Genomic DNA, 13,064 nt, shown 5'->3' with positions numbered 1-13,064 from the left:
GACAGAAGAAGAAAAAATATGTATCTTGGAAGATAATGTGTGTGTGTGTGTTTTAATCAAACAACTCTCCCCACCCCCAACAGCTGTGCATCTCTAAATTGTTTCTATATTATCAGAAGTGGCACATATTATTCTCACAAAAAGCTGTGAATTTTATTTACTTACTGATTACATTTCCTGATAAGTCATTAATATTTTGAAAACAGTTTGGAGGAAAGAAAATACTAAGTACTCCATCATTTGGATTAGTTATAACATTTCTCATTGATTTTTTTAGATTATAGATTAGAATGACCTGTAAGATAACTACTTCATTAATTCATTGTGCTTGGGAATGTTTTTAGAGTATACTACTTAATTTCTAATTATTCATGTAACTGCTTTTATTGCAGAAAAGTGTGTTGAAATTTTCATGTGCCTTTAACAGTTTCTTAACATGGAAAATATGGTATTATGTGTCTTCTCTAATTTTAAATTTTAATGACACTGCTAACTTTAGTATTAAACATCAATATTTTAAGTAACTGGGTTAAAAATATGAAAATAAAGAATATACAATGTGTGTATTAGTAGCTTGATTAATGAAATCGGGCTCATTTTTGCAATGAATAATTACAGTCACATGTAACTAAAAATTTTCTTTTTGCATTATTAGAGAAATACAATACAAATGAATTTTTCTTAATTTATATTTCTCAGAAAATTTTAAGAGCTTGCATTGAACAAGTGAAAAAGTATTCAGAATTCTATACTCTCCACGAGGTCACCAGCTTAATGGGATTCTTCCCATTCAGAGTAGAGATGGGACTAAAGTTAGAAAAAACTCTTCTTGCATTGGTAAGGTTTATTATCAGAGGATATAAGCTTTTTTTTGTCTGAAATATTGTGTGTGTGTGTGTATATATATATATATATATATTTTTTTTTTTTGAGACAGAGTCTCTCTCTTGTCGCCTGGCGTGTAATGGCATGGTCTCGGCTCACGGCAGCCTCCACCTCCCAGTTTCAAGTGATTCTCCTGCCTTAGCCTCCCGAGTAGCTGGAATTACAGGCGCCCGCCACCAAGCCCGGCTAATTTTTGTATATTTAGTAGAAATGGGGATTTCACATGTTGGCCAGGCTGGTCTCGAACTCCTGACCTCAGGTGATCCACATGCCTCAGCCTCCCAAAGTGCTGGGATTACAGGAGTGAGCCACTGCACCTGGCTCATGTATATTTTATATAGACATTATATTTAAATTTTAAGCAATAATTAGATAACTTTTAAAATATGTAATACCAATCTGTTTCCCTTTCTTTTTATTCTATGGATACAAACACTTGATGTTTTTAAAAATGTCACTACTTTGTTCCTTGATTTTCTTTTCTTACCACCCATCTGAATGCCCCTGAATACAAGCAGAAAGCCCCTTTTTTTAATGGGATTTTATTCACAAACATATTAGAAATGAGTGTGTGGAGAGGATATTTTGGAGTTTCTACCATCCCGTTATGATTTGTATCTCCTAAAAGGAGAAGATAGACTTTAAAGTGGCAGGAAAAATTCTATGAAACTGGTCTGGTATGATGGCTCACGCCTATAATCCCAGCAGTTTGGGAGGCCGAGGCAGGCAGATCACTTGAGGTCAGGAGTTTGAGACCAGCCTGGCCAACATGACGAAACCCCGTTTCTACTAAAAATACAAAAATTAGCTGGGCCTGCTGGCACACACCTGTTATCCCAGCTATTCGTGAGGCTGAGGTGAGAGAATTGCTTGAACCCAGGAGGCAGAGGTTGCAGTGATCTGAGATCATACAACTGCACTCCAGCCTGGGCAACAGTGAGACTTAGTCTCAAAGTCTCAAAAAAAAAAAAAAAAAAAAGCACAGGTAGCGGTTGTTAAGCAAAAACATGAATATCTTGGCATAAAGTTTCTAAATCTGATGTTTACATTTAGTAGAATGATAAAGTTCAAGTTAAGAGTTTCATATGATGAAAGATACTTTTCTTAGAAAAAAATACATTGCGATTTTTGCAATAAAATGATTTTTTTTTTTTCATATTTAGGGCAGTGTAAAATATGTGAAAACAGTATTTCCCTCAATGCCTATAAAGTTGCAGCTCTCAAAAGATGACATAGCTACCATCGAAACGTCGGAACAAACAGCTGAAGCTATGCATTATGTAAGTACCAAGGCAACATTGGATCTTCCTAAATAATCTTTTATATCTCACAAAATATATCTAACCTGATTGTCCTAAAGTCCCCTTTCTGACTTTTTTTGTTCTTTATTGAAGAAATTTTCAATAAGTATAACCAAGTAACAAATTACTTGTTGTTTTTCAGGATATTAGTAAAGATCCAAATGCAGAGAAGCTTGTTTCCAGATATCACCCTCAGATAGCTCTAACTAGTCAATCATTATTTACCTTATTAAATAATCATGGACCAGCGTACAAGGAACAGTGGGAAATTCCAGTGTGTATTCAAGTAATACCTGTTGCAGGTTTGTGATTTGCTATGTCAAATAATGCTCTCAAAAAAGAGAGGTTGGACCGCATGTTCTCACTCATAAATAGGAGTTGAACAATGAGAACACATGGACCCAGAGAGTGAAACAACACACACCGGGGCCTGTCGTGGGGTGGGGGGCAAGGCAAGAGAGAGCATTAGGACAAATACCTAATTCGTGCAGGGCTTAAAACCTAGATGACAGGTTGATAGGTGCAGGAGACCACCATGGCACATGTATAGCTATGTAACAAACCTGCACATTCTCCACATTTATCCCCAAACTTAAAGTAAAATTTAAAAAAAAGAAAAAAGAGGTTGGAACCATTTCATTTCAGCTGTCTAAATATAGGTGGTCAGTTGTCAGATATCAAAGTACTGATTTAAGGAGGATATAAGTTTGACACATGCAGTAAAACTTTTTTATGTATAAAGCTACTATAGGCTCAACACTACTAAATGGATTAATTAGGTCTATAGCACCTGTAGTCGTGTTTAAGGGTGAGAGTTAGAGACAAAATGATGGCATAGGGTGGCCAAGAGATACATGAAATGTTCAAGTTGTTCTGTCTTTCACTGAAATGAAAGGAACGTAGTACTTTAGTAGACAATCTCAAATGGGTGAGTTTTTATGACTTATTTACTTGTTCGTTACTGGAATTTGGAATAACAGTAAGTCTATACATATAAGCAATAGGGTAGTCTTTGTTTTGACAATAAAATTAATATTTGCATATTAATTCCTGTATATAAGAAATTATGTCCATACTGTTTTTATATTTAATTTTTAAAATCTTTCAGAATTAATATATATGACAGCATAAATATAATAAATGAAAGACTATGTCTGTTGAAACAAAACTTCAAATTAGAGTTAAATGTAATATATTCTATGTGGTAAATATTTCATCACTTTTTGCTAGTTCCTATAAGAAACTGAGTAATAATGACAGTAAGAATATAATAGTAAAAACCAGAAAATCCTCTTTAAACATTGCTAGGAAGACATTTTTCTCCTGCCAGTTGGATTTTCTTGCCCTTAGATTTCTAAAGGACTTCAATATCTGCTAGTCTAAGGGTAGCAAATATATGGGACATGTGCTGCCATTGTCCTGTGTCTCTTTGTTTGGTGATCCTTATGTCATACATCCTGTTTTTAAAAAATATATCACGATTAGATACTAATCACCTCTTTTCTTTGGTTTCTGTTTTAAGGTTCAAAACCGGTTAAAGTAATATATATTAATTCACCACTTCCCCAAAAGAAAATGACTATGAGAGAGAGAAATCAAATCTTTCATGAAGTTCCATTAAAATTTATGATGTCCAAAAACACATCTGTTCCAGTCTCTGCAGTCTTTATGGACAAACCTGAAGAGTTTATATCTGACATGGACGTATGTAATGCTTTTTTTTCCCCTAAGGGGAATGTACTTGTTTATCCTTTTGAAGCATAAAGTTTTATTCCAAATCCCTAAACCTAGTAGTTAAAAATACAGGCTTTAGATTCAAACTTAAACTGAATTTCGAGTCTAGCTAGACTTTAGGCAACTAACTTAACCTCCCTCAGCCTAAGTTTTCTCTTTTCATACATGAAAGGAAGTAGTACCTACTTGACAAGGTTATGAGGGTTAAGTTTGATATTTTATGTTAAAGGCTGAGCACAGTTTTTAGTTATGTATGTAGTGAAAACTCCTTGATGGTGGTGGTTAATATGAGGTTTTGTTTAATTGGTCTCATTCATATTCAAGAGTTTTATTTTTTTGAGATGGAACCTCGCTCTGTCACCCAGGCTGGAGTGCAGTGGTACGATCTCTGCTCACTGCAACCTCCGCCTCCTGGGTTCAAGCGATGCTCCTGCCTCAGACTCCCAAGTAGCTGAGATTACAGGTGTGCACCACCATACCCAGCTAATTTTTTGTATTTTTAGTAGAGACGAGATTTCGCCATGTTGGCCTGGCTGGTCTCAAACTCCTGACTTCAGGTGATCCACCCGTCTCAGCCACCCAAAGTGCTGGGATTATAGGCGTGAGCCACTCTACCTGACCCATATCTAAGAGTTTTTAAGTGTGAAAAGGAACAGATGAGCTTAATTTGATTGGTACGGAAAGTATTTGGCCAGATTGTTAATCTTCAGTATACTTAGTAGCTATGTGACCTCGGGCAGATTACATAATATCTCTGTGTCTAGTTTGCTTATCTGTAAAACGGGCATCATGATATTACCTAACTCATAGGATTGTTTAGGTTTAGATGAATTTGTACATATAAAGCATTTAGAGTAACACTTGGCACTCTGTAAATATTAGCTTTTATTTTTCTGTATTTTAAAATATTTTTTCCATGATTTTTAAATACATTGTTTATAGAGAACTTGATTCATTCATTCCATAAGTTTTTATTGAGCAGATACTATTCTATGCAGGGAGGAAGCAGCAGTGAATAAAAACAAAACCTGTTTTCCCTCAGACCTTAAATAAGTGGCAGAGGGCCCAGATACAGTAAAAAAGCAGGTAGTGGTAAATGCTACGGAGAAAAATAAAGTAGGTTAAGGGGAAATAGAGAGATGAGTGGGGAAGGGGTCATTTTATATTCACGATTAAGAAGGCTTTTCTGAGGATAGGAAATGTGAACAGAGACTTGAGTAAAATGAGGAAGCAAACAAAATTTTAAAATAAAATATAAAAATGTTTTTCTTGTACTTAAGAGCTCATACAATTTTAAGGATACTGGCCTTTTGGTTTTTATATTTATGTTTGTCTCTTTGCCATTTGCCTTTTAATATTTTTATGATACACATGTCATAAAGCATTTTTAACTTAGTTTTCTTCTTACACATTTTACTTTTAAAAATCTGCCTAAAACTTATTTTGAGGTGAAGGTCAGGCAGAAACAAGAAGAAACATGAGGTAGGTTAAGAGGGATGAAAACTGATGGTGGCTTCTTTCAGTAATGGTAGACCAGGTAATTTGGACCCTCCTTTTATTGATGACATCTAAATAAGCTGGACAAATATTAAAATGTCTTTCTTAGAAGCATCAAAAAGCTAACAAGATAGTGAGGAATTGTAGGGCTGAGATACTGAAGAAGACAGGATTCCCAGAAGGTAAGCCTATTACTTAGGGTCATTTTTGCCGTGGATTATATTTGCCAGTTCTGAAGAGGCAACTAAGAAAATGAACTGTGCTTTTGGCAGCATCATAGGACTGGGGGATAAAAGAAAAACTTCAGTTTTCCGCCAAGGGCCTGGACCCCAAAGGGGCTGCACCTCAGGAGTCGGTGAACCAGAAGTAAATGAGCTTTCTCTGAAATTACAGCCTGCGTGTTCAGGCCCTGAACTTGGAGTAAAATGCTTTTTCTGGATTGTGCAGGTGTCTCCAAACACCTAGCAAAAGTAAATAAAAATGAGAGGATGATAATGCTTTTTTTGCCTCAAATTATTTTACTTCTTAATGTCTATTAGTCTAATTTATGTTGCTAAGTATTCTGGAATTATTTTGATTTCTGTAGTCCAACAATTTGGAATGTTTTTAAATTTTCAAGTGCTTTAGTTTATTGTTTGTTTACATTTTTCTTAATGATATCTAATTTTATTTCCTTCTGAACATAGAATAAGACTTTATCAGATTCTGCTTTGGTCTATATTGAGATTTTCTTTGTATATTATAGTTCATTTTTTGAAATGCCCTTTGGATTCTTGGGAAGGGAAAAAGTATATCTTTGTAGTCTGTTTACATATGTATTTTCAATCTTTCATATATATTCTCATTGTTTAATATTATTCATACCTTCTGTATTCCTTTTTATTTTTTACATAGAGACAGTATCTCATTGACCTAGTATAATTGTGTTTGTGTCAAATTTTTCTTTTATTTTTCAGTTTGTGTAATAAAAATTTATGACCACTATCTATCTATCACGGATTTTCTCTTTTTTCAAACTAGCATTTCTCCCTTTTCTATATAATGCTTTTTGCTTTGAATTCTGCTTTGTCTAACACTTTCATTGCTATTCTTCCTCTTTTTATCTCTTGATGGCATCTGTAGTTGTTTTGTTTTTAACCTTTTTGTGTAGGAATGCCTCACATAAGCAGCATATAGTTTAATTTTACTTTTTTACTAAATTTGGTAGTCTTCTAGTAGGAATTACCATTCACTAGCTACCATTTACTGAGAGGCTACTTATTATGTGACAGGCACTATGCCAAGAGATTTTCTATATATAATTTCTCACTTAATCTTTAGAACAAATCCAAGAAGATGCCCCTGCTGTACCTGTTTTAGAGATGAGGCCGTTGAGGTTCAGAGAGGTTAAGTAACTTACATGAGTTGATCTTTCTTACTCACTACTGGTGACTGTTAGAACCTTTCTCTTAAATCCTGCACTGTAAGGCTAGTGGATGTACATAACCCGTTACCAAATTTCTATGGTATTTAAAGTGCTCTGTCAGATTGAAGAGAGACCTTCTGGTGCTTGTCTCCTTGTAGAGGGGACAGTGTAGTCCTGAATAAGTTAAAGCTGTGTGTAGTTTTTCCATTACCAAAACAGTACATGAAAAACAACATTTATGACTTCATGTCTCAGAATACAATAAACCACCTTCTGTCAGTTTCTGCCCCATCTTTTATTGCTGAGAGTTGTTTTCCCTGAGTAGTTGTGGAAAGAAAGTCACTGGTTGATATTAAGGGTGCACCAGAAGCTGGCGACACTTCTCTGGACGCATTGGAAGCAGTGTCCTCACAGTGGCAGAGGGACTTTCCTCCTGGTCAGCTAAGACCAAGTGTCTCTGCAGGAGTCTATGGAGTAGACATAAATGAAAATCTGCCTCCCGTTTGGCCCTACATTTCTTCTTTGTGGTCTTGTCTGTTTTTTGATTCGTTGAAATTCCTCTTGAGATGTGGTAGTCCGTAAATATTCCATTTCTTGTGCTATTATAACTTGGCAAATTTGCCTGTTATCATGAACATTTCAGTGGGAAAATAAGGTTAATAATAGCTGGTAATAGTTTGTTGTCATCTTAAACAAGAACCTTTTACAACCATTAGACTTTTCTTTCTACTTTATAAGAGCAGGAAGTATGTATGACAGGGATAGGGACATTAAGAGATAGGTAGGGTGGCTTGAAATTTTTACTAATACTTTACCAACTTATTTACTTAAGATGTCCTGTGAAGTCAATGAGTGCCGAAAAATTGAGAGTCTTGAAAACTTGTATCTGGATTTTGATGATGATGTCACAGAGCTTGAAACTTTTGGAGTAACCACCACCAAAGCATCAAAGTCACCAAGTCCAGCAAGTACTTCCACAGTACCTAACATGACAGATGTTCCTACAGCCCCCAAAGCAGGAACTACAACTGTGGCACCAAGTGCACCAGACATTTCTGCTAATTCTAGAAGTTTATCTCAGATTCTGATGGAACAATTGCAAAAGGAGAAACAGCTGGTCACTGGTATGGATGGTGGCCCTGGGGAGCACAAAAATAAAGATGATCAGGGATTTGAATCATGTGAAAAGGTATCAAATTCTGACAAGCCTTTGATACAAGATAGTGATTTGAAAACATCTGATGCCTTACAGTTAGAAAATTCTCAGGAAATTGAAACTTCTAATAAAAATGATATGACTATAGATATGGTACATGCTGATGGTGAAAGACCTAATGTTCTGGAAAACCTAGACAACTCAAAGGAAAAGACTGTTGGATCGGAAGCAGCAAAAACGGAAGATACAGTTCTCTGCAGCAGTGATACAGATGAGGAGTGTTTAATCATTGATACAGAGTGTAAAAATAATAGTGATGGAAAGACAGCTGTTGTGGATTCTAACTTAAGTTCTAGACCAGCTAGTCCAAATTTTTCCTCAGGACAGGCTTCTGTAGGAAACCAGACTAATAATGCCTGTAGTCCTGAAGAGTCATGTGTTTTAAAAAAACCCATCAAACGAGTATATAAAAAATTTGATCCAGTTGGAGAGATTTTAAAAATGCAGGATGAGCTCTTAAAGCCAATTTCCAGAAAAGTACCCGAATTGCCTTTAATGAATTTAGAAAATTCTAAACAGCCTTCTGTTTCTGAGCAATTGTCTGGTCCTTCAGACTCCTGTAGTTGGCCGAAATCTGGATGGCCTTCTGCATTTCAGAAGCCAAAAGGACGTAAGTAAATATTTACAAAGAGCTTACATTGTTTTGCTTGTTCTTTTTCCTTAGGTTTTTCTCTCTCGTTCTTTTACTTTGTTATAACCTGTTTTGTAAGTGTCATATAGTCACTGATATTTCATTTTTTCAATCTATTGATCAGTATTTCAGCTTCCAAAATAAGCCTCTCTAGATATGTATACAAAGGCGTATGGGTCTTGCAACTTGTGTTTATCTAACATGTACAGTGACTGCTAAGCTATAGGTAATGTGATTTGTCAAATTGATGAAGGGTAAGTGCATCCAGAATAATCATAAACATTGATTGATTTTAAAATTTAATTATACTTGGTGTTGGACTGCAGTTTTATACTTTTTGTTTTTGTGAAATAAATCTGCTCCTCAGCTCTGCCTAGATTAGGAATAATATTACTTTTTAAACTTTTTATTTTTCTCACATGGTATGCTGTCTCACAAATTTATACTTTGCCTAGAGTTAGTGAAGGTTAAAAGGAGAAGAACCTTAAAGCTAGGATTTCAGCTCTTAACTGCAGTTCCAGTAAAAGTAAACAGAAATGGTAATAGTGTGAGGGTCCATTAGGCAGAGAAGTAGAAAATTAAAGATGATAGAAGTTTAAAAATAGTTAATTGAATTGTTGTATCCTTGCTTATGATGGGTAAAGAGCTAATGTATTTTAAAAATGAGAAATACTATTTTTAAAGGATTGCCATATGAACTTCAGGACTATGTTGAAGATACATCGGAATACCTAGCTCCTCAGGAAGGAAATTTTGTTTATAAGTTATTTAGCCTGCAAGACCTGTTGTTACTCGTACGCTGCAGTGTCCAGAGGATAGAGACAAGACCACGTTCTAAAAAACGGAAGAAAATCAGAAGAGTAAGTTGTTATTTGCGGAGTTAGAATGTGATCACAGAATAATCAACAGATACTTAACATGCCATTACTATGAAGTTTAAATTGTTGAGCACTCATAGTAGTATCTTCAAGTTCAGTTTTGTTTTGTTTTGTTTTACTAAAATGCTGAGATCGATTTTAATAAGTTTGTATATAGTAGCCATAAATGCCAGTAACATTCATGCTTGGAATATACAGATTGAGCAGCCCTAATCCAAAATTCAAAATGCTCCAAAGTTCGAAAGCTTTTGAGCTCCGGCATGGTATCACAAGTGGAAAATTCCATACATGACCTCCTATGATGGGTCACAGTCCAAACTCCAGTCAAAACTTTGTTTCATGTGTAAAAGTATATAAAATACTGTATAAAATTACCCTCAGGCTCTATGTATATGGTGGATATGAAACATAAAAGAGTTTTGTGTTTAGACTTGAGTCCTGTCCCCAAGATATCTCATTATGTATATGTAAATATTCGAAAATCCAGAAAAAAAATCCAAAATCTGAAACACTTCTGGTTCCAAGCATTTCAGATAAGGGATACTCCACCTGTATAAACTTTATAAAAAACTGCATCATCATAGATTACATCTAGATTGGCACACATATTCCTGTTTTCTCTGGGAATTTGGATTTCCATTATTACATGTGAACTCGAACTCTTTTATGTCTTACTTTGGGGCTCTTCTTGACTTACTTTGGAAGTCCAAGTAGAACTTTTGAAAGATGGCCTTTCACACACATGTAAGGTCTTTTCAGGATTGTTAGAAGACCAAATGTCTTCCTTTCTTTTTCCCCCTGTTTCTTTTGGGTTTGATATAAATATTTTCCTCAGGGAAAAACATGTATTGCTGCAATTTGAATAATTCTTTTAATAATTTTTCATATTTGAAATTCTCTTTCAGATTAGTTTGTATTTTTTTGTGTGTATGACTACTGAATTCTGGTAAATAAAGGGAATCTTCTATATTATAATGGAGTATGTAATATCAAAGTGTGTTTCCTTTCATTTTTCTTGAGGACTTTTTCTGTTGTTTATATTTGTCACAGTACACATTTAAAAAAAACAAGTTTTGGTATCTCTATCTCTTGTTATCTAACCCACTGCCCAATAAGAATCATCACTGACCACTTCAAATGTCAGTGTGTTTTGAGGTAGGGATCAGGTGAATCCAAACTAGTGATGTTCTACTATTGATCCTTGTGGATTACTTCCTGACTACTGTATCATACTAAAGAATAACTGGGCCAGGTGTGATGCCTCATGCCTGTAATCCCAGCACTTTGGGAGGCCGAGGTGGGCAGATCACGAGGTCAGGAGATCGAGACCATCCTGGCTAACGTCGTGAAACCTCATCTCTACTAAGAATACAAAAAATCAGCCGGGCGTGGTGGCAGGCGCCTGTAGTCCCAGCTACTCAGGAGGCTGAGGCTGGAGAATGGCGTGAACCTGGGAGGCGGAGCTTGCAGTGAGCCTAGATTGCACCACTGCACTCCAGCCTGGGCAACAGAGTGAGACTCTGTCTCAAAAAAAAATAAAAAAGTGCCAACTTTTCCACACTGCTAATGACAGCAGCATGAGGGTTTGATGACTATGATAAACTCTAAGGCCAACCCATCCAGATCCAGGATGTACACTTTGTCCACCCAAATCCAGTGGACTTGGTGGAACTTGTGCTTGATAATGTTTTTATCTTTTGTTAAATAGAAGGAAGATTATAAATTCCTAAATTATTAAACTTTTAATTCACATAATTTAGCTTTTATCATTGATTCAAACTTGAAATTTTAGAAACCAAATGGTTTTAATTGAAAACTGTTTGGTTTTAGTGCTCTTTACAAGAGAAGCTCAAGGAATGACAAAATTCTATAGGTTTGATAGTCTCCTCCTAGATAAATGCTGTAACATCCTGTGAATTAAAAGATTTGACTTTATTTGCTAATTTTTCCTGCCTCATCTGTGTTAACTAATAAACTTAATAGCCATAAGCTTGAACATCTTGAATACATATAGTATCAGTCCTATAGATTGTATTTTCAAGGTTTTATTTCTTTAATTCTTGCTATCTCTCTGATTTATTTTGAGGCTAACCTCATTTCTTTCACTTCCTACTATGTGAACCCATACCACTTTGTATTTCTTTTTCAGCTTACAGCACTTAGAAATTGTTGATGGCCGGTATCTCTTAAGTAAGAATAGCCTAGGGAAATTTTGGATACCAGTTTAATTCTTGAACAAGACAGCTTGGTAAGGACATTGTAATTCACTTGACTAAGGTGAAATTTGTAAATTTCAAGATATAACCTTATAGGAGAAAATTCATTCTTCATCAAAATATGTCAAAATAGTTACACCCTAAAGACTGTCTAAATAGAAGCCTTATATTTCTGATTGTGTCAAACTCAGAATAAAATTTTAAAATTTTCAATGAATGCTTACATTGCCCCCATTATTATATGTAGTAGTTTATGGTTTAAATCTCTTAGTAAAATGTATGCCCCTTGGAATCATGTCCTATTCATCTCTGTTTCTCCAAAATATTTTATCCTATGGAAATTCAGTAAATAGGCACTGAGTAAATGAGGAAAATGGCGAGGGGGTGGTATTGTTGAGTAAGGGAACTTTAGGGAGGTTGAGGCACCAGTTTGAAAATGTTTTAAGTGGTACTATTTAAACTAATTCACTAAAAGTACATCCCCCATTAGTATTTCCTACCTAAAAACCAACTTGCTTAGATAGGGCTTTGAAATACTTAGAAGTGTCTTCAACCTCTGCTGTCCAAGAACCTCATCTCTTCTTCATTTTTCCTCAGTTCTTAATTATTTTAGTTGTCATTTTAGTTTCCAGTATCATTTATGTTTCCTTACCAAAACTCTGCTTAATAAGAGTTGCACTTTAAAGGAGAACATAAAACATCAGCCAGTCTCAAGTGATGGGATAAAATAAAGAGGCTAGGCCAGGCACAGTGGCCCACGCCCGTAATCACAACTCTTTTGGAGGCTGAGGCAGGTAGATCACCTGAGGTCAGGAGTTCGAGACCAGCCTGGCCCACGTGGCGAAACCCCATCTCTACTAAAAAAAAAAAAAAACTTAGCTGGGCTTGGTGGTGCACCTATAAACCCGGCTGCTCGGGAGGCTGAGGCAGGAGAATTGCTTGAACCCAGGAGGCGGAAGTTGCAGTGAGCTGAGATTGTATCATTGCACTCCAGCCTAGACAACAAGAGTGAAACTCCATCTCAAAAAAACAATAATAATAAAGAGGCTAATTTGGACCACAAGTTATAAAACAGAATTTACTGAGTTCAATACATGATTATGAAATCTACACCCAGAACTTTGGATGATTTCATAATATCTATTACTGTCTGTCTCAATTAACCAAGTATCCTAAGTGCTTTATGTGAAAAATTGGAACAGAACCAAGAAAAGCTTTTACTTGGGGAGCCACTTATCAAGGGAAAAAAATAGTAAACTTTATACTATGAAAATTTTGATTATCCTTAAATTTTTACTTCA

At 35.5% G+C, this 13,064-nt stretch overlaps 1 protein-coding gene across 7 annotated transcripts in view; it reads left to right on the top strand.

The window, feature by feature from the left end:
- ICE2 (interactor of little elongation complex ELL subunit 2) overlaps positions 1–13,064 on the top strand; it is a 63,122-nt gene that overhangs the window by 28,544 nt on the left and 21,514 nt on the right. For all 7 annotated transcript variants that reach the window (XM_003267059.2, XM_030814501.1, XM_030814502.1 and 4 more), the window contains 6 exons: positions 700–837; positions 2,049–2,165; positions 2,329–2,488; positions 3,709–3,890; positions 7,655–8,648; positions 9,354–9,529. In XM_003267059.2, the coding sequence (XP_003267107.1) occupies positions 700–837; positions 2,049–2,165; positions 2,329–2,488; positions 3,709–3,890; positions 7,655–8,648; positions 9,354–9,529 (1,767 nt within the window). The remainder of the gene's footprint in view (positions 1–699; positions 838–2,048; positions 2,166–2,328; positions 2,489–3,708; positions 3,891–7,654; positions 8,649–9,353; positions 9,530–13,064) is intronic.

This window comes from Nomascus leucogenys, chromosome 6 (genome assembly GCF_006542625.1).
Source record: "Nomascus leucogenys isolate Asia chromosome 6, Asia_NLE_v1, whole genome shotgun sequence".
NCBI lineage: Eukaryota > Metazoa > Chordata > Mammalia > Primates > Hylobatidae > Nomascus > Nomascus leucogenys.
Note: the sequence above shows the minus strand (reverse complement) of the source record. Positions and strands in the feature narration are given on the sequence as shown.